Source organism: Oncorhynchus clarkii, chromosome 22 (assembly GCF_045791955.1).
Source record: "Oncorhynchus clarkii lewisi isolate Uvic-CL-2024 chromosome 22, UVic_Ocla_1.0, whole genome shotgun sequence".
NCBI lineage: Eukaryota > Metazoa > Chordata > Actinopteri > Salmoniformes > Salmonidae > Oncorhynchus > Oncorhynchus clarkii.
The window spans coordinates 12631241-12653079 of NC_092168.1; the positions used below are offsets into that span (position 1 = coordinate 12631241).

General features: G+C 45.6%; 1 protein-coding gene across 6 annotated transcripts in view; it reads right to left on the minus strand.

Annotated features, from left to right (window-relative positions):
* The window catches only part of LOC139380414 (histone deacetylase 4), a 227265-nt gene that overhangs the window by 56465 nt on the left and 148961 nt on the right, over positions 1 to 21839 (minus strand). For 3 of the 6 annotated variants that reach the window (XM_071123070.1, XM_071123068.1, XM_071123072.1), the window contains 8 exons: positions 19768 to 19888; positions 14981 to 15099; positions 8513 to 8644; positions 8232 to 8329; positions 7582 to 7698; positions 6569 to 6764; positions 6081 to 6277; positions 511 to 723 (listed from right to left, as the gene is read on the minus strand). In XM_071123070.1, coding sequence (XP_070979171.1) covers positions 511 to 723; positions 6081 to 6277; positions 6569 to 6764; positions 7582 to 7698; positions 8232 to 8329; positions 8513 to 8644; positions 14981 to 15099; positions 19768 to 19888 — 1193 coding nt within the window. The remainder of the gene's footprint in view (positions 1 to 510; positions 724 to 6080; positions 6278 to 6568; positions 6765 to 7581; positions 7699 to 8231; positions 8330 to 8512; positions 8645 to 14980; positions 15100 to 19767; positions 19889 to 21839) is intronic. The other 3 variants (XM_071123069.1, XM_071123073.1, XM_071123071.1) reach the window with 2 other exon arrangements.

The window sequence follows — 21839 nt, forward strand, 5'->3', positions numbered from 1 at the left end:
AGACAGGGATGACATGGTGTTCTGGCTAAGTGTGTTTGTGTGTGTGTGTGTGTGTATATGTGTGTGCGTGGCCCTCGGGAGACTAACTCAGATTCAGCAGTAGAGAGGAGGCGTGAGGCTGACCTCAGCCATTCAGATAAAACCCTGCACGCTATTTCACTTTGTGTGTAGGAGTATAGCGTGTGTGTTATTGTGTGTGCTTGCGTGTGTGTGTGTGTTTGTTTGTGTGTCAATACAGCAAGAGTAAGCCATGTGTGGGTGTCGGTATCTCGTAAACTGACTAAAAATGAAAATAGCCTACATTCTGTTCACTATCACACATGCAGTAAACGTGTGTGTAGTCTTCTTTCTCGGTCTGTCCATTTGGATATTCCAGCTCTCTTCAACTGGTGATGTGAATCACTTTTGTTTTTTAAATGTTGTGTGTCAAGTGTGTATGTGTGTGTGTGTGTGTGTCTGTGTGTCTGTGTGTCTGTCTGTCTGTCTCCTCTCCTCTTCCCTCTCTCCTACCTGTCTGAAGAGCAGCTCCTGGTCGACCATCCTCTCTCGGTTGTCCCTCTCCTCTTCCTGAGGGTCCGGGGGCTCCTGCTTGACCGTCACCCCGCGCATGAGGACTCCTTCCTGGGGACACAGGGCTTGGTGCTCCCTTAGCTCCTCTTCTGTCTCCTCCGGGTGGCTCTCGTGCTGTCGACCCGGCCCTGGTTCGCTGGGCTTGGCCATCATCTGAGGAGGAGAGGGAGGGGGTTGAGGTCAAAGGTTAGAAGATCTGGCAGTGGGTGTGGATAAGTTACACATACCTGCACCAAACCTAAGTAACGATAACTGTTGCAATACATAGTTTGTGAAATGTTCTATTTCTGGATGACCACAAAGAAAGTCCACTTCCTTCATGCCTATGAGGGCAGTATACTATTTTCCCGATTTTCAAAAATATTTAAGCGGGAATGGAGAGTTAGTCAAGTGCTTCCCAACAGGTGGACACTGTGTTAACAACCCTCCAGGCAAGCTTCAATGCCATACAACTCTCCTTCCGTGGGCTCCAATTGCTCTTAAATACAAGTAAAACTAAATGCATGCTCTTCAACCGATCGCTACCTGCACCTACCCGCCTGTCCAACATCACTACTCTGGACGGCTCTGACTTAGAATATGTGGACAACTGGTTAGACTGTAAACTCTCCTTCCAGACCCATATCAAACATCTCCAATCCAAAGTTAAATCTAGAATTGGCTTCCTATTTCGCAACAAAGCATCCTTCACTCATGCTGCCAAACATACCCTTGTAAAACTGACCATCCTACCAATCCTCGACTTCGGCGATGTAATTTACAAAATAGCCTCCAATACCCTACTCAATAAATTGGATGCAGTCTATCACAGTGCAATCCGTTTTGTCCCCAAAGCCCCATATACTACCCACCATTGCGACCTGTACGCTCTCGTTGGCTGGCCCTCGCTTCATACTCGTCGCCAAACCCACTGGCTCCATGTCATCTACAAGACCCTGCTAGATAAAGTCCCCCCTTAGCTCGCTGGTCACCATAGAATCACCAAACTGTAGCACGCGCTCCAGCAGGTATATCTCTCTGGTCACCCCCAAAACCAATTCTTTCTTTGGCCGCCTCTCCTTCCAGTTCTCTGCTGCCAATGACTGGAACGAACTACAAAAATCTCTGAAACTGGAAACACTTATCTCCCTCACTAGCTTTAAGCACCAACTGTCAGAGCAGCTCACAGATTACTGCACCTGTACATAGCCCACCTATAATTTAGCCCAAACAACTACCTCTTTCCCTACTGTATTTATTTAGCTCCTTTGCACCCCATTATTTTTATTTCTACTTTGCACATTCTTCCACTGCAAATCTACCATTCCAGTGTTTTACTTGCTATATTGTATTTACTTTGCCACCATGGCCTTTTTGCCTTTACCTCCCTTCTCACCTCATTTGCTCACATCGTATATAGACTTGTTTATACTGTATTATTGACTGTATGTTTGTTTTACTCCATGTGTAACTCTGTGTCGTTGTATGTGTCGAACTGCTATGCTTTATCTTGGCCAGGTCGCAATTGTTAATGAGAACTTGTTCTCAACTTGCCTACCTGGTTAAATAAAGGTGTTCTCAACTTGCCTACCTGGTTAAATAAAGGTGTTCTCAACTTGCCTACCTGGTTAAATAAAGGTGTTCTCAACTTGCCTACCTGGTTAAATAAAGGTGTTCTCAACTTGCCTACCTGGTTAAATAAAGGTGTTCTCAACTAGCCTACCTGGTTAAATAAAGGTGTTCTCAACTTGCCTACCTGGTTAAATAAAGGTGTTCTCAACTTGCCTACCTGGTTAAATAAAGGTGTTCTCAACTAGCCTACCTGGTTAAATAAAGGTGTTCTCAACTAGCCTACCTGGTTAAATAAAGGTGTTCTCAACTTACCTACCTGGTTAAATAAAGGTGTTCTGAACTTGCCTACCTGGTTAAATAAAGGTGTTCTCAACTTACCTACCTGGTTAAATAAAGGTGTTCTCAACTAGCCTACCTGGTTAAATAAAGGTGTTCTCAACTTGCCTACCTGGTTAAATAAAGGTGTTCTCAACTTGCCTACCTGGTTAAATAAAGTTGTTCTCAACTTGCCTACCTGGTTAAATAAAGGTGTTCTCAACTAGCCTACCTGGTTAAATAAAGGTGTTCTCAACTTTCCTACCTGGTTAAATAAAGGTGTTCTCAACTTGCCTACCTGGTTAAATAAAGGTGTTCTCAACTTGCCTACCTGGTTAAATAAAGGTGTTCTCTACTAGCCTACCTGGTTAAATAAAGGTGTTCTCAACTTGCCTACCTGGTTAAATAAAGGTGTTCTCAACTTGCCTACCTGGTTAAATAAAGGTGTTCTCTACTAGCCTACCTGGTTAAATAAAGGTGTTCTCAACTTGCCTACCTGGTTAAATAAAGGTGTTCTCAACTTGCATACCTGGTTAAATAAAGGTGTTCTCAACTTGCCTACCTGGTTAAATAAAGGTGTTCTCAACTTGCCTACCTGGTTAAATAAAGGTGTTCTCAACTAGCCTACCTGGTTAAATAAAGGTGTTCTCAACTAGCCTACCTGGTTAAATAAAGGTGTTCTCAACTAGCCTACCTGGTTAAATAAAGGTGTTCTCAACTTGCCTACCTGGTTAAATAAAGGTGTTCTCAACTTGCTATCTAACCATAAGGATTCAACCCTATCCTTAATTTTATTCTGCAATGATCCAAGTGTATTCTATCAAGTGCATCTGTTATGGTACTGTTAACAGATAGACAGGTGTTTTGGCTTCCGGTATGATCGTCTATGTGTAGATCGGTGAGTTGATACGAGGTCAAAGAGAGTTTCGCAAACATTTTATGGAAAAATCCATAAATCCACCGAGGAACATGTCTAAATTTAAACACATGGTAAACAAACGTCACTGCTCATGTCCAAACCGCCATCTATTAGCTCAGATGACAAGCTGACTGGCTGGCCCTTATGACTTGTTGCCAGAAGCTGGTTAGTTCAGATTATAAAGGTTAGTCCACCCACGGTCTCCGGGTTCACACAGACTCGCCGTGAGAAAAAGAAAAACAGAATAGATAGAGTGAGAGAGAGAAAGAGACAGAGCGAGAGATAGAGGTGAAGCCTCATCATAAAAGCAGAGAGAGAGAGAGTGAAAGAGAGAGAGTGTGAAGGAGAGAACGAAAAGGAAAAGGAGAGAGGGCTGAGGTCTCATCATAAGAGCAGGGAGAGGAAGGGAGAGCGAGAGAGAGAGAGAGAGAGAGAGAGAGAGAGAGAGAGAGAGAGAGAGAGAGAGAGAGAGAGAGAGAGAGAGAGAGAGAGAGAGAGAGAGAGAGAGAGAGAGAGAGAGAGAGAGAGAGAGAGAGAGAGAGAGAGAGAGAGAGAGAGAGAGAGAGAGAGAGAGAGAGAGGAGAGAGAGAGAGAGAGAGAGAGAGAGAGAGAGAGAGAGAGAATGGGAGATTATCCTCTATAAACAGGAGGACAAAGAGGGTACTTCTGTTCAAAAAACAAGTGCGGGAGAGAGGGATCAAGAGAGAACATCAAAGGGGAGAGAGAGGGGGAATGAAAGAGGGACTTTGGGGAAGGTCTAGGTTTAGAGAGGAAGGCGAAGAGAGTGACAAGAGAGAAATCAGAAATAGAGTCAGAGAAGGCAGCCCAGAGAAAGTGGAAAAGAATGAGAGCCAGACAAACTGAAGAAAATTAGACTCAGAAATAGAGAAAGAGACAGAGAGCGAGAGAAACAGACAGAGAGAGAGAGAGAGAGAGAGAGAGAGAGAGAGAGAGAGAGAGAGAGAGAAGGAAAGAGACAAACGAGAGCGATAGAAGGAAAGAGAAGTAAAGAGAGAGAGAGTGTAATTTCAAGACTGTGGCGGATGTCGCTGTGCCAGGCCAGCTGGGTCCATCCAGCTCGGTCCCCACGGGGATGTCAAGGGTAAATACTACACCCCCCCCCCAGCCCCGTCCGTCCTTCACCCCCCTTTCCAGTGCCCCAGGTCGTAGCAACCATGTCTGGCAGACGCACACACTGGGCCCTGTTGGCATGACGCCAGGGGAACCGGCTCATTGACGTCAGAGCACCAGTCTCTTGCCTCATCCCCCTCTAAACACAAGCCACTCTTTTTACACTCGCTCCCCCCCACCCCTCCCCTCTTTTATTCCCCCAGACTCCCTCTCTCTTTTATTCCCCCAGACTCCCTCTCTCTTTTATTCCCCCTGACTCCCTCTCTCTTTTATTCCCCCTGACTCCCTCTCTCTTTTATTCCCCCTGACTCCCTCTCTCTTTTTCGTGAAATTCTCTCTATTTTTTAAAGGGGAAACTCTCTTTTGGGATTTACCCCAGCTACACAAGGGATGAGGTTGCTTTGAAGTTGGATGCTTAAATAAACACATTTGAAAGTTTTGGAGAGAAAGTGAGAGCCTACTGTAGTTCCTTTAATGCTTAAACACTGGTAGTTAAACAACTGCTCGACACTTAATGTCCAAATATACATTTTCTTAAAGCTTTTCAGCTTTGCTGTACCTTTCATCCAAAACATGAAGCAAAAGGTATGTCTCTTCAATTACGAAACTTTTTGACAGTAGATGACAATATAACAGTAGCAATATGGAATTATTGACATCATGGAGGCAGCTGATTTAAGTAGTAAAGTGACAAGTGACCTCTTATGGATCACCAGCAAACAATCAATGGATCTTGAGAGTCAGCAACCCAAAATATGACTGAGTTGTTTTAGCCGCAATGCTAACCTGGATCCTACCACTCCCATTGCTTTTCAAACAACAATGCTAATGCTAGAAGATGGGGAAGTAAACAAAGCCATATTCTCCATATTCTTCATTGCTGACCACTGAGAATCCACATGGATCACTTGCTAGTTCTGAGGTAAATTTGTCATTTTGTTGAACTACCCCTTTAAAATGAAAACATTTACAGGCCATATTCTTCATATTCTTAATCGCTGACCACTGACAATCCAATTGGATTACTCGCTAGTTCTGAGATTAATTTGTAATGTGGTAATATCCATTGTTATAGTCCATTAAACACACAGTGATGTCAATGTGGCCATGTGTCAGTGAGGGACATAAGTAGGGGAAAACAACAGAGATTCAGAGGATAATAGCGTATAATCCTCAGGGAATGTCACGACACAGGAGAAATTCAGTAGGGAGAAAGAAAAGAGCAATAATTATCTCTCTACGCCCCCACCCTGCTCCGGCCTTATGATTCTCTATCCTCCCTAATCACCACACACACACACCGAGCTCCTTCCTGTGTGACCATATAAGGAAGCGGCTTCCTCCATACGAGGTAGTTGCTATGGCGACGGAAGAAGCGAGCACAGGAACATGCACGCAGGGCAGGCAGACTCTGGCAAACACTTAGCCAACGTACAGCTGTTGTGTTACTGCTGCTGCTGCTGGTGGGGCTGTTGCTTAATGACATAGCAGACACACACTTACACATGTACACAATCACGCACGCCCCCGACCCCCTCCCACACACACCCGCCCGCACACCCACCACCTCCTCCCAGACACACACCACACATACCTTGTTGATGTGCAGTTGCTGCTGCTGGAACTGCTGCTTGTGTTTCTCCAGGAACTGCTGGTGCTGCTGCTGGACCACCAGCTGCTGCAGGGCCTGGGCGTTCTGGGGCAGAGGGGCCGACTGGGTCCTCCCTAGGGGACGGTGCTGCCCACGCAGCTTGTGGATGGAGGGCGACTGCAAGGGCAGCCCGCCCAGGCCTGAAACACAGGAAACACCGACAACATTAAGAGGATGACCCACAAGTAACACTGGGGACCCACCAAGTGGAGGCTGGTGTGGAAGGACGGGCTGGTTGTTATGGCTGGAATAGAACGATATGAACGGCATCAAAACACATTCATTACACTGCAGAAAGTACTATGAGCTTCCTATGACTCTTCCTTTCCCCAGCCGCCAGTGAAACCACCACGGAAGATGGTCTTTCAAATCCATTTTTTGGGGGGATGATGTGTTTTGGATAGTGCTTGAGACGGAGTGGATATGCTTACAGCAGGACAGACCTAGTGGGTTCTGGGACTGCTCCAGGAGCACCATGTGCTGGAGGAGGGGGTTGTGTGCCGAGCCCCCATCAGTCAGGTAGGAGGGCAGGTGGGCCCCCGGGATGAAGGGAGTGGTTATGGGGAAGCCCTGCTGCAGCCTCTCATGCATCGATAGCCTGTCACCATCCTGCTGGCCTGACGTCATCTGAAAGGAGGAAAAAATATGCAGGTGCCGGGTGGACGTTGCCCCTAAATGCAGACCAAGGAATCATCTAACTGTAGTGTATTTCCCTCTAATATATTATGGGGCAAAATACTGCATATCAGTGAACTAATAACTCTGCCTGACTTCACTTGGAAGAGTTGGAAACATGTAGAGAGAGAGAGAGAGAGAGAGAGAGAAAGAGAGAGAGAGAGAGAGAGAGAGAGAGAGGGTAAAAGGAGAGGAGGGGGGGGCATTCCTTATAAAAAAAGAAAAGGGTTGAATGGACCGTCTGAGGGGGTAGAACGTGCGTCACTGACCTACTGCTGGTCATTGTCTCTCAATGGGGCCTTTCTGAAATGGAAGTGGGGCTGAAAAGCCACATACGGCAGATGGACTAGGTCTAGACAGGGCCCCCGCTATGTGGAGTCCTCCACTGTGAAAGGGCTGTGTGCGCAAGCAAGCCCTCAAAGTGGAGGAGAGGAGAAAGGAAGAACAGAGCGAGCGAGAAGAGAGCGAGAGCGAGGGAGAGAAAAGAGTACATTGGGATGAGAGGGAAAGCCGGTGGAGAGAGAGAGGGAGTGTAGTAGGGAAAGGAAGAATGTGGGCGAGAGAAAAAAGGGGAGAACGTGAGATGTCAGGGTAGAGATGCAGTAGAGGGAGGAAAAAGTACGGGAAAAAAAGAAAATACCAACCTAACTAACGAAAGAATAAACAATGAACAACAAACAGAAAACAAACAAAGGAATGAACCAACAAGACAAAGACAGAAAGAAAGAAAGAACACAAAGAGCGAGAGAAAGCGGGAGTATGAACTCACGCTGGACGGGCCGGTGGCTGGCAGGCCCAGGGTGATGTTAGGCAGTGAGGGCGATGTGTACAGAGACAGCTGGCTCAAGGGGCCCTCTCGGCCGGCCAGCCTGTGGGCCAGGGAGGCCTGGAAACAGAGGAGCACACAGTCAGAGAAACACACACACTGAAACGCAAACACTGGCCAGATAAATAGACCCCTCTGGAAAAATGAACAGCCCCTGCAGCCTCCTGTCTACACGGGCAGTCTGGAGCACATGTTGGTTACAGAGACACACACTCAGCGCCTCAAACACAGACAAGGATATAGGGATACACATACTCTACGCGCAGCCACTTGCATTTCCACCGCCACGTGCACAGACACACGCAAACAAACACAAGCACCCGTACGTACACACACACACAAACAGTCACACTGGATCAAACAAGCATGGAAGCACATGCGCACGCACGCGCGCACACACAGGCCTTATAGTATGAGCCAACAACTAACAAGTAACACTTTGTTTGGGTCTGGGCCATATGAGGCAAACAGTCCTCAGCAATGTGACTGCGAGTCAACGTCAAAGCAGATTGAAAAGAGAAGAGTGCACCAGAAGCCCATGGTCACGGCAACCGAACAGCTTGACGCAGGTTCAAGTTACAGTGGCTGCTTACCTCGACTGTACTAGCGATGCCGTTCTCATTGGTGATGTTACTGGAGCTGTTGTTGGGCGAACTGGGGCCCGAGCCAGGTGCGCTGTTGCAGGCCGATTCTGCAACAAAAAAGACACAAACCACAAGACATGTGGCTCCCACACAACACGCATACTGATCAAGGTACCAGGTTGGAAACCTATCGATTTCAACCCACAGAAAAGCACTAAAGTTACAGATGCAAGGGCTGTGTCGAGTTTGATCGTGTTCCGTTTGGGCTGAGTTGTGCACAGGATGCTTACCAGCCATGTCCAGAGAGCGCTTCTTGGCAGTAGTGATTATTGGACCATCCTTCCTACGTAGCAGTGGGCTACTTCTGCGCTCTGTCACCTTCTGTTTAAGCCTGGACCGGAGCTTCAAGTTGGGCTCAGAGGCTAGAGAGAGAGAGAGGGAGAGAGAGAGGAAGTGAGAGAGGAAGAGAGAGAGGAAGTGAGAGAGGAAGAGAGAGAGGAGAGAGAGAGAGAGAGAGAGAGAGAGAGAGAGAGAGAGAGAGAGAGAGAGAGAAAGAGGAAGAGAGAGAGGAAGTGAGAGAGAGAGAGAGAGAGAGAGAGAGAGAGAGAGAGAGAGAGAGAGAGAGAGAGAGAGAGAGAGAGAGAGAGAGAGAGAGGAAGAGCGAGAGGAAGAGCGAGAGGGAGAGAGAGAGGAAGAGGGGGTCCATTAAAACACAGCTTGAGAGCATAACATACACAACAAGGATTACAGAAATCTAAAAGGAAGAATATGCAGTTCTTAGTAAAGCCTCTTTTTACTGGCATCGCCATTGAGGACATACTTGAGAGGAAAATTAATTGGGTTGAGAGCCACAAGAGGACCAACAGCATTATATAGGTTGATCATGACACAGATGAAGAGATCGAGGATGAAAGGGGGGCTGGCTTCCAAAACACTCAAAAAGGAGAGAGTGGAGAGACACACGGCTAGTGTTACATTTTGCAAATCCACATGCATGACCAGCAGGATTCATTTGAATCAAACCAAATACTTCTGCAAAACATGAATGAATACAACACTGTAACAGGGACCCGAAGTGAAATTGTTCCACGTATTCTGTTCCGTCTTGCACATGATATAGTTAAATAAAGGTTAAATGAAAAAAATAATATATAAAAAAATATGCAGAAGTATGGAAGTGGGTATTCATCAAATGGCCATCCAGGCTATTTACATTGACCCTTACCCCTCCCGCCCCCCTTTGTTTTTACACTGCTGCTACTCGCTGTTTATTACCTATGCATAGTCACTTTACCCCTACCTACATGTACATATTACCTCGACTAACCTGCACATTGACTCGGTACCCCCTGTATATAACCTAGTTATTGTTATTTCATTGTGTTACTTTTAATTTGTTACTTTTATTCAGTTTATTGAGTTAATATTTTCTTAACTCTATTTCTTGAACTGCATTGTTGGTTAAGGGCTTGTAAGTAAGCCTTTCACGGTAAGGTCTACTACACCTGTCGTATTCGCCGCATGTGACAAATACAATTTGAATCGATAACATTCAGGAGCTGTTATCTTTCTGAGGAGATTCTCGCTGCTCTGGCTTTCCTGGCTGTCAAAGCCCCATAGGGCTTTTGGGCTTCTAATGACGAGAGTTCTCTCTCTCTCTCTGCTGCAAAACAAGCAAGTCACTCCGCTCTCGCTCTCCTATCCTGCTGTCTGAAACTGTCTGTAAAACAAGAACAAAAAACTCCAGACCCCAACACACTGCCTCCCGCGGCGCGACTTCTGCTAAAGCGGCGCTCAGTAGAGACCTGAGGTGAGGTCACACTTCTCCGAAATGATTGGAGAAGAGAGCCTATGCTGGAGAGTGTTCACAATTTAGACACGATTAGTATTTGATCGATGGCGCCAAACACCACACTGTGCTGTGGAGCCGAGAATGAAATGATCACTGCAAATGAAGCGCCGCACGTGGCGCTCACCTGGTACCTCATAAAGGTTAGCCAGTTCAAGGCATTTAGTGCTAACAAGCTACTCCTTAAAGGGGCTCCTTCTGGAAAGACTGACGGAGCAGATGAGAAACGACTTGACGAGATGAGCTCCAAACATGTGACAAGGACGAGCAGCACTAGGGGGGGAAAGAGTTCTCCAGTCTTGGCAGCTCTTGCAGACCCCATTCTTAATCAAGCCTGTCTAAATGCCAAGCGAATGAATAGCTCTTGTTGTCAAACGCTCTCTATTAAACGAGTGTGTATTGTTTCTGCCCTTATTTTCGGGTTTGCAAAACAGTCGTTTTTGTTCATTCTCGCTTTCTGTGCATAGAGGCGGATAACCTTTCTCTCCCTCCCCCTTCAGTTAGTCCGGACCAAACGCTCACCCCCAGTTAACCCTTTGGCTTGGCTCGTAACCTCGTGTGAAATGGGTCTGGCTTTACAGAAGGCAAGCTACGCTCCATTAGCGTAAGTCTCTGGGCCATGTCTGCATCAACATGGGACTCTGGATATTTGGTCAGGGAATGTTTGGTTGTTGGTCGTCCCATCCCTTCCCTTTCAGCTCCATGTATCCTTGAATGTGAAAAACAGGTATAAGAGTTGACCAGGTTCCCTGTTTTAATGCACTCGGAGCAGACAGAGAACACCTCTGGCCCATTTGGGACGAGCGGGGGCTTTGAGTGCGTGGAATGAATCATTTATATGAAAGTGCACTTTCAATTTGAGGGGCTGAACTTGCGGTTGGAACTTATTAAAACTTGATTGGGAATAAAAGAGTGGCGCTTCTTGTAAGTGGAGGGCACGTGTCCAAAAGGCTTCGTTAACAGGATCAGGGGAGACCCGGTCATGAATGTCGTGCATTAGCAGCTGGAGCGTATGGGAACACATTCAAAGAGACAATTCCTCTGAAGAGTCATAATGCAATCTAGCACAAAATAGCCTGACCCTTCCAATATGGCTGACCGAGCGAACAATAGTCTGAAGTAGTTGACAGTAAGGTGGTGCAGACTACTTGTATCCACAACAGCTGTCTTGGCGTAAACTAGCCATAGATGGGTGATGTGTTTATTCGTGGTTTTGCCGGCAGATACTGCAGCATAGGATTTTGCGAGAATGTGCCAGAGGGGAGGGGGAGCTTGCAATGCCAGGATAGTGGGTTCAATTCCCGGGACCACTCATACGTAAAGAATGACTGTACTGTAAGTCGCTTTGGATGAAAGGGTCTACTAAATGGTATACAGTGTATTATTATTATATTGGTGTCCGGGTATTAGAGAACGTACATTAGAACGTTGGATAGAAAAGGGGAGATAATGCTTGAGTCTCATGCTTGATGATGACGACAGTCGTATAACCAGGTTGCGTGAAGGACTAGTAGCTTTATAAGTGAGACAGATGAAGGCGGGTCGCGCTACAGACGCGTCGACGCACTCGTTTGAATAACAGATTAGATGCAAACGCTGCATTAGCGCGTTCACATCTCTCCTGGCGCACTTCAGTAAAAATCGGTCTAGAACAGCCACCACATAAAACGCATGTGTCCCCCTGTAAAACACTGCAACACTGCAGAATAAATAATACACTCACTAAAGTTCCAAGGAAAGATGAGACATAAAATATGAGAGACGTCAAATTTGCCATTGGGCCTTTCGGCGCTGAGCTTTTATTTGCGGTGTGGTGGACAGTGGCTCAAGCAGTCCAAGCGGGCCTAGGCCAAAGGACGTGGCTGGCAGCCAGGAGTGGAGAAAGGGCTGAGACGGGGATGGATGGGTGGGTGGATGGATGGAGGTTTGCCGGCCGTGCCAGGGTTTTCTCGGTTCTCTCACGCTCAGAGGAGAGATGGTGGGGGTAAAGTGTTGATGCAGGCAGAACCAGGGGCTTATGGCCTGTCTGCCCTGCAGGCTGGAGGAGCCTGTGGGGGTTCACCCCGGGACGCGGTGACTTTGAAGGGTGTTAATGCTGCCACGCCAAACGACTCACTGCAGGGGCCCACTGCTGACTCTAGCAGTCTCTCTCTCTCTCTCTCTCTCTCTCTCTCTCTCTCTCTCTCTCTCTCTCTCTCTATCTATCTATGTGAATGAAGTTTTAACGTTACCTCAGAGGCAGCAAAAATCACAATAAACAATATCACTGTCTGTGAAATCAAACTCCACAGCTAGGCTTTAGTCATGGTTTCTCATTTATTCAGTGCACATTGAAAGTTCACATTGAAACATCAAGGAAACGAGACATTTTTCACTTCAGTTTCTCCACAAACATGGTGAAAAATAACTTTGCTCCAGGGACAGAGATGGTCCAGTCGCTGTAGTACCACAGACACGATTGAGAAAGACAGGCACGATCAAGTGAGTCAAACAGAGCTACTCCAGGAAACTGAAGAGGCTCCTCTTCACATTGTGAATGGGCTGTGATTATCGTACGGTTTGATGCCTGAATGAGCATCATTATCATGATCATGAACATGGAGATGCTCATTCTACGCTAGTTTCCTGAATCCTGAGTGGATCTACATAAAAGAGAGGAGACTTCTTTGGTGCTTTGTCTATTCCTCGTTAGCTTCTATTCCTGTCCGTGATATCTTCAAATCAGCGCTGAACAAAAGAGCAGGAGACCAGATTTTCGGTTTGATAACTTGAATCTGTTCGCTGAGGGTCAGTTGAAAATACTAAGAGATTGATGCATTACCTAAAATCTGATTAACTAGCATCTCAATATGCTGAAATGGCCGCTATCTGTGTGATATTTGATCCGAATATAAGTTCACACATATTTTATGACCAATATCTCATTGTTGTCGAATATATCTACAGTATCTACAGTAAAACAATGTATATCTTAGAAGCTTGTTATTTAGCATGGGCATCGCTTATCAATTACCTCCTACACTTCCAGCAACGACGTTTAAAATACAGTTGGGGGGGTTTTAGATTCCCCACGTTCCAACTGTAAAATCTCCATATTAGAGATACGAGGTTGATATGAGGGAGAGAAGGAGACACGGATGAGCACGGTGGCATTTTCCCTCTGACATTAAAGACAGACGAAGCCTCCTCGGGAAACGCGATAAGACGGCACAAAACGTTTGCAGCCTCCGCCGGCAGAGCGGAGAGAAGCAGCGTCGCAAAAGGCGGTAATGACACACGCCGCCGTCTTCACACGTGAGTGGTTTAATAACAGCTGAAAGCAGATATAAAAAACTGTTTTTTATTTTTTAAATAACATGCAGAGGGCAATGAGGTTTCAATGGAAGGCTAGAAAAGAGATGATAAATAGTAAACGCGAGAGGTGGTGGTGTGGACTGGGGTGGCGGTTCGGAGAAGACAGTGTTGGAGAGTGTGCGGGATGGGGCTGTACGGGCAGGGGGTGTAAAGTACAACCCGACTACACTCGGTGGTATGAGGAGATGGACTTTCATTAGGAAAAGGGGGGGGGTGACGACATATGTGGAGTATGCATATATGCAATATATATATGCAATATTACAAGCCTGGTACCTGAGCTGCTACGTGCTCAAATTATCAGTGGATTCAAATAAAGCACCTCAAATGTGGATGTACAGCAGTTCTCCCTGAGTGAACAGCACAAGGCACACAGTAACTAATCTTAAAACATTTCCAGTCCTTGACCCGCTCCCGTTTCTGTCACGACGTTCCCGCTCGTCGCCAGGGGTGCTTATTTACGCCGATTCTGTTGCAAAACCTTTCTTAAAACGGAAGCAAACGGAACAAAAAGGGGTGCGACCAACCTGAGTTTGTCCAATAGAAAAACTGGTTTTAGTTGCACTAACGATTACCCCCGCAGGATAATGCATTCCTGTCCACATTCCCACGGGCGGCAGGGCTGTCGGCGTCCCAGAGCACACAGAGTTTGATCTCCAGCTGGGCGAGCCGGGACAGACGCGGCCAAACGAGCGCAGACGGCGAGTGAATAATCACCGCCTAGACCCCACATTACAGGCAGGGGACTCTGCGCCGAGTTTTACACAACCAAGAGTTTCTCAAAGGCTTTGAAACAGGAAATCTCCAACCAGTGCTGCTGTGGTACCAGACTCTGTGTGTTCCTTAGACAGCCTTTTCGTTTTCTTGTGATTCTCATGTCAACAGTGTTCTGATGTCGGTGATGATATATAAAACCCTACTGGACTCTTGAACCATGTCTTTCTTCAATGAAAATATATCCCCTTGACAACGGGAACCTTTATAAATATAGAATGGAAATAAGAAAAGGAACACAGCAGAAATGCTGAAATTACTCTCCTTATAAGGTCACGAATGAGCTCTTGAATGTCAAAGATCATAGGTGAAACGTAGTAGTAACCTGGATTGATAATCTACCCCACTGTCATATATTATCTGTCCCAACACTACAATGCTCTACACACGACGCTACTCATGATCCAGAAGCAAAGGCCGCAGGGAACTAGGGGGAAATTGGCCTGCAGTGCGTCACTGGTGTCAACAGTTGTGTCACCCATGGCAACTGGCACAAGGTAACACAGTTGGCTACGTCTACTGTACATTTTTTTTATGTCTCAATATTTTGGACCCATTTCCTCTTGCTGATCTGTCACCATATCGCTTTTAACTAGCTACTATGACCTTAGCAAACACACTTTTAGATGAGTTACAGTGTGGAAAGAGGAAGTTAGACAGGGAAGAGCTTTTAATTTTTTTTTGTTATATTCAAACACAGCCAAGTGAAAGCAACACAAAAAAACAGCGATAGTTCAAGCCGAAGTGAGAAGCGCTCAGGGGTCAGGTGAAGGAGTCCTACCTGTCTTGCGGAGAGGAAAGTCGTCTTTGGGGTCGTACATCCCCAGGATGGCGTGGCTGTAAGGGGACATCCCTGTCTGGGGAGGGGAGCTCTGATCCAGGGAGCTGTGCTGGGTCTTCCTACAGAGGGGAGACAAATACACATTTACAGTATTTCATTTGGCTCCTTCAAAAGGAGCAAAGGTTGACCTGACTTCTGAGGCAGAGGACGTCTGGTAATTGGAAGTAAGATAATTCCCCATTGTAGATAAATACATTTAGCAATTGTACACAGTATGACGGATAATCATCAACATGCAATAAGATGTTGAAAAATCTAAATTCAGCTGTTCAATTATTTCTTGTCATCGTAAAATCTGCTCTTCAAGAAGCATCAAGGCACAATGGGGCCATTATTGAAAAGTCACACACACATACACGGATGAGCGTTACCACAAACACAGGATTCCCAGTTCCCTTCCCACCAGACGTAACCTGCTCTCAGGCAGACCTTTTTTATTTATGGCCCGGCACTTTGCATGCCATCTCAGATTACCCACAATGCACGTGCCGAGCCTGAAGTGGTGCGGCACCCTGTGTTTGCAAACAAACCTGCTCTGACAGGGCAATAAGCTGAAACAGATCTGACGGAGCCATAAAAGCTACGACTGCTGCATGGACCTGCTAGTGTGTGTAAGATCTGCTGATGTTGCCCATCTGTCTGTGCCAGTCTCTCTGACTGGGTAACAATGGTCCGTGCCAGTTGCTGTGGCTTCAGTAGTGTGAGGGGGAAACAGGCATCAGGTATCTGTCTGCCTGTCTGTCTGTTACTGAGTATCCATCTATCCTAAGCTACCATTAAAAAAGTGTGTGTGTCACGTTCTGACCTTGTCTTTATTTAGTATGGTCAGGGCGTGAGTTGGGGTGGGCAGTCTGTGTGTTTTTCTATGTTGGGGTTTTGAGTTCAGCCTAGTATGGCTCTCAATCAGAGGCAGGTGTCGTTAGTTGTCTCTGATTGAGAATCATACTTAAGTAGCCTGGGTTTCACTTTTGGGTTGTGGGTGTTTGTTTCCGTGTGAGTGTTTGTCGCCACACGGTACTGTTTCGGTTTCGTTCATGTTCACATTTATTGTTTTGTATTTCATAGTGTTCAGTTTATGTCTTATAATAAACGTTATGGACACTTACCACGCTGCGCATTGGTCCTCCGAAGAGGAGGAGGAATGCCGTTACAGTGTGTACCTGTCTGTCTCTGTGTCCGTTTTCCATTTTATGTGGCTCTATTGATTTAAGTGAATGCTGATTTTTACGGTAGGTGGGTAACAAACAAGTAAAGAGTAAACAAAATAATGTAAAATTCCTGTAAAACCGTCAAGTGAAATTAATCTCTTAGCTAAATCAATGGAGAACGTGTCATTCATCAATAAAATGAGCGGGGCTTCATAGTTGTTAATGGGAAGAGCAGATGTCGGCACTGGATGGCACTGACCATTCATTGGACTAGCCACAGCTTCCCTTACAAATAACCTTGACAAGGAAGACACCAATGGGGAAATAAATGTTTCTCCACGCTGTCCTCTCAAGGACTTAACCATAACTACTGGTGTCAAAACTTTAGGCCGTGGCTAGCAGAGAACAATTTTTCACAAAAACACACTCATCAACCTATGGAAAAACAGAAGCCCACCACAAACCAGCACAAACACACAACATCAAATGCGTTAGGGACAAGTCTGTGAACACCCCCAACCCCTCACACTCTCAAGAGTTAAGGAAAGAAAGAGAGAGAAATAGAGAGTAATTTTTACATCTCCCAATCCACAGATCTCGCCTCATGAAAAGGTGCAGCAGTGCATGGAGGAAAGGTTGAGAGGGAGAAAGAGCAAGAGAGAGAAAGAGGGAGGGAAGTGGAAGAAAAGAGAGGGGGAGTGAGAGAGAGAGAAACGGAGAGAGAGAGAGAAACGGAGAGAGAGAGAGAAAAAGTGAGGTGCCGGTATGTTAATATTCATCAGGTGTTGCCTCTGAAAGCCCTTTTTGTGCCCCCTCTCATTCCCCCCTTATCAGAGGGCGACAGCTGAGGTGCCGGGAGATGGGTTAGGCGTCTGTGTGAGGACAGGTGAGAGCAGAGAGAGCAGGGGAGAGAGGGCGGGAGGGAGGGGTGAGAGAGTTTGGATGGAGAGGTATGGCCGATGGATGAAGAAAGAGGGGGGAGGGCAGCAAGACAAAAAATGGGGGAGAGAGAGAGGGAGTGAGGGACCAGGGAGAGAAGGATAGGGTGCAAAATCCAGGATAGACATACTGCAGAGGGAGGCAGAGCGTGAAGGAGACAGAACAAGAGAGCAAGAGAGATAAGGAGAGTGAGAGAGAGAGGAAATGAGTCCTTTCCTGTCGTTGCCCATTCACCACCTTATCTTTTGCCTGAGAAAAACGTAGTGTTCAAATATTTACAGAGCGGAGAGGTGGCATCCTCTCTTCTCTTCCCTCTCTTCAAATGCACCAACTACTTAAAGACAGGAAACTGTCAATCACAAACTACAAACAGGAGCCCACTACTTTGTACAGAACCTCATTCCTTCAACAATGTACTTCAATTCAAACAAGTAGATGGGTTAAAAAGAAAAATACAGAATAGACTAAAAGTCTAATGTGAAAAGCACTAAATATTCAACTCGGGTGAAGGCACCCAAGTCACGCACACATTTCAAGTCAGAATTCGTTCCTGAATAGTAGATTCGGTCAGTGGCACAGACAGTAGAACCCAATCCTAAATAGACCCTTAGCTCTTACCCGTTGTACACTTGTGTAGATCTGGAAGGATTGCTTAAGCTGCAAGCAATATGGTGAAATTCTATAGTTTCCTATGCAAGATGGAGCTATTACCATATTGCGTATACTTATCCAGTGGCGACCCGCCATTCAGGGCAGGTGGGGCAGGGCCCCAACTGTTTAGCTAACTTTGATTTCATGTTTCATTTTTTTTGTGTGTGCCTGTTTTGCATGTTATTTTGGCATTAATACGTGTTTGCAAACAATGTAATGAAATAATCATTGAGTTAATAAAGCCGCATACAAACATGGTCTCTTTTGCAGATGTTTCAGCTTAGCACAGTGCTTTCTGTGGTGGTTGGGCAGCCAGTGGAAAATACGGAGCGCAGGGGTTGGTAATGTTCTCTAGTTGGGCTGTGAATGGCTCGCAAAATCTATGGGAAGAAATCGAAAATTCAACCCACTTGGGTGCTGCCATAGAGTTACATTAGAAGTGCCCATCCAAGAAGGCTCAAGGTCATTGTCCACAGATAAAATCTTAGGTAGCAAGCTATCAGTCATCATCATGAATCAAGTCGACAATCAACTAGCAAATCCTTCTCCAACCTTGTCATATGAACAGAAAAAATGAAGAGAAATTTTACATGAAACGTATCGGTGCTCATCGGCTATTGGACATAAATAATTACACAACAAGTTGGAAATTGCAAATTCAACAATGAGTGGTTTGGAAGGAATCAGTAGCTAACTGCAAGCATTGCAAGGCAATCACTAGCCTGCTATCTAGCGGAGTGAGCTTAAAAGTATAAACATTCAACATTGGCCATGCTGTCAATCCATCATGACTTCTTTCGCTTTCAAAACAACTGGAAACTCAGAACTGGGAAATCTCAGATTTCAGTGAGTTCAAGACAACTGGGAACTCAGAAGAAAACAAGCTCTGACTGGGAAAATAAGTAGTTTTTTTCAGAGGTCCCAGTTGTCTTGAAAGTACCACAAATCCAGCGAATGACAGACTTTGATGACATGGTTTGATGAAAAGATTTGCCCACGAAGGACCGCCGCACAGCACAACAACGTGAGTCAAAAAATGTATTGTATGTTGCTGCATAAATTATGTAACATGCCAGGGAGATATGTATACTGTAGCTAAGAAAGTAATATGTTGTGTAGTAAGCTGTTAGTAGCCCATGTGCTACTAATTTGGTCCATTTTCCTCTCATAATTTAGCCTACTGTTCTGACTTGGTGGTGCACATGTAGCCTATAATCTGTTTTAGAGAAATGTCATCATCGAATATTGTAAGAGCTTTCATTGTCTGCTTATAGGCCCCCTTTATTTATCCTACGGTTCTGACTTGCTGTACAAGGAGAATACTGCAAGAATGGCCCATGTTCTGAACTCTGTCGCTGTACATTTCAAAAGTGTTAAACAAATAGTTATATTGACTAAGTCCGTCCTATCGCGCTCATTAACTTCTTAATCGAAATTACGGATGGCCTCTTATCCGCTCGTCATCCCCTTATATGCCATAGTTTGTACATCTCAATTGTCAGTAGAAACTACATTTGTTAAAGCAAGTCAGACAGATCAGCTATGTTTCACTGCCAGACAAAGATCCGCTGATAGCCAGGTGTAGCAGTTGTAAGGTGTTGGGACTGCTGTTGTGACTCCGCTGTTAGGACAGATGTATGTAGGCCCTAAGTTTGTGGGCACCGTTTGTCACAATTATAGTACAATTAATCTATTGTTTAGTGTTGTGGCATTGCTGGCATGCAGAAAACCTTTTTGGGGGGAGTTTGCCCCACCAAGATGTACATGCTAAATCGCCACTGTACTTATCATATTAGTTAAGATCTACAGAAACACATAGGGGGTAGACAGAGGATAGAGGTGAATTTTGGGTTATAAGACTGTGCAGCGTCCATGAAGAACAAAGATCTACAGCATGCCATCCTTCGGCATCAGCATGGTGCCACCATAATCAAGTAAGGCTAATTCCTATGGTTGGGTAAGGATGTGGGGTGTGGGTATGATACTCACCCGTACCAGTAGCGTGGGTCAGTGTTCATGCAGTGGTTGAGGCTGCGCTGAGCCAGGGCTTTCTTCTTGTTCAGGACAAACTCCTGCAGCCGCATCTTGACCTCCGTGCTGGCCACCGCACCTGGGAGAGATGATCGAGAAGCCAAGTGTTAGGGACTACAACATTTAGAGGACATGTCATTCGTGTCAAAACAGCCAGGGGGAACACGTGTCATTCTGTTTCCTTCTACAGATATGGTTCCTCCTTAGCCTTGTAGAACCAGCCTGATCGCTACACTGATATCCTGGTACTGCAGCTCAATCCTTTCTCTAAACTCGCAAGATCAGTGTGGTAGTAAGATGCTAGTTCCTCCTGGCTTTGGATTCAACTTGAAGATAGATCTTTACCACATCTTTATGATATCACATTATGTATGGAATCATATGCAACCATCAACTTGGCATGACCGCATGATATTTAGTTGAAGTACTACCTTTCTTTGTCACTCCATTTTTATTTATTTCACCTTTATTTAACCAGGTAAGCTAGTTGAGAACGAGTTCTCATTTGCAACTGCGACCTGGCCACGATAAAGCATAGCAGTTCGACACATACAACAACACAGAGTTACACATGGAATAAACAAAACATACAGTCAATAATACAGTAGAAAAAAAGAAAACAAAAAGTCTATATACAGTGAGTGAGGTAAGGGAGTTATGGCAATAAATAGGCCATGGTGGCGAAGTAATGAATAGGGAACTGAATCTAATGAGAGAACAGAATCGAGACGACAACAGGGTCATTCTGAGTGAGATACTAGAACGGATGTGATCTTCCCAGCTGACCTTTGTAGCCTGAAGGAGTGACTGAACAGAATTGAAGTCTGTGGGAGCATAGAGTTACACAGAGTTTCCCTAGAAGGAAAATGCACGCTTTTGTGGGAATTACACCGAGACTGTGGCAGTTAAATTGGCAAAAATATTTTGTCTTTTTGTTCTTCTTCAAACAAGGCATCACAAGGTGCATTCTTTCACAGCGCTCTCTTCAATTACCACCTCGCCAACACAGTCAACACATCCCTGAGGGGAGCCTCCACACAGGGAGAGAGAGACGGAGAGAGAGAAATGGAAAGAAAGGTAAGAGAGTGAGAGAAAAAGACCCGAGAGTAAAAAGAGAGAGCAAGGGAAGTGTTTCTGTGCGTGTGTGTGCATACAGTACTTCCTTCTGTAAAAGTGTCAAAGAGAAACACACAATTAGTGAAAGAAGACAAGAGCTGGCAACAAGTGACTAACATGTCAAGCGGTGAAGCTGTGCGGGGGGGAGGGGGGGTACATAGGAGAATATGATGACTGCTAATATAAATGCATTTTAAATCCCATTGCGGGACCTAAGTGCTGACATCTCAATTTGTACGCCTTGCCAATGAGGCAAATAGGCTTTTATGAGACTGCCTTGGAGGCAATTTACTGCAGCACTTAACAAAGCGCCCGCTGTTTACCATCCAGTGTTACTCTAGATGCAAGCCTAGCGCCATACATATACAGATTACAGGAAAACACAGTCTGAGGTGTAACGTTTCACGGACGCCATCTTGGCACCAAAGCACATACAAATTGCAATGTTGTCGTCAAGAAACACTTGGTGCTAATACGGCTGAGTTTTCCCCAAAATGGCTGCTTTGGTGCTGATAGTGAAGCAGTGAGGTGTTGGGTCAGGCTGCCCTGACTCCTTGTGCTTGAAAAGTTGAGGTGAGGGCGGTTCCAAAGCTGGCACAATGTCCGAGCTAGTGTTAGGAGAACGTTTGGGGAGCTTTAATGACATATTTGAAGAGTGTGCTGTAGTGTTTTACAAGAGCTTGGGTAAAACGTAAGTAAAAAATAAAAAAAATAAAAAAATTGCTGGGCAGCTTTAGGAGGATTTACTGCTATTTACCCAACTCCTGCTCTCATCACTCATACTGCACCATCACTGATGCTAATGCTAACACTGTCCCTCTAATACTATGATGGTGTAGCATCAGCCATGATACTGTAGTGTTAGCCACAATGTGATAATATAGCATTGGCCACGGTATATGATAATGTCAAGA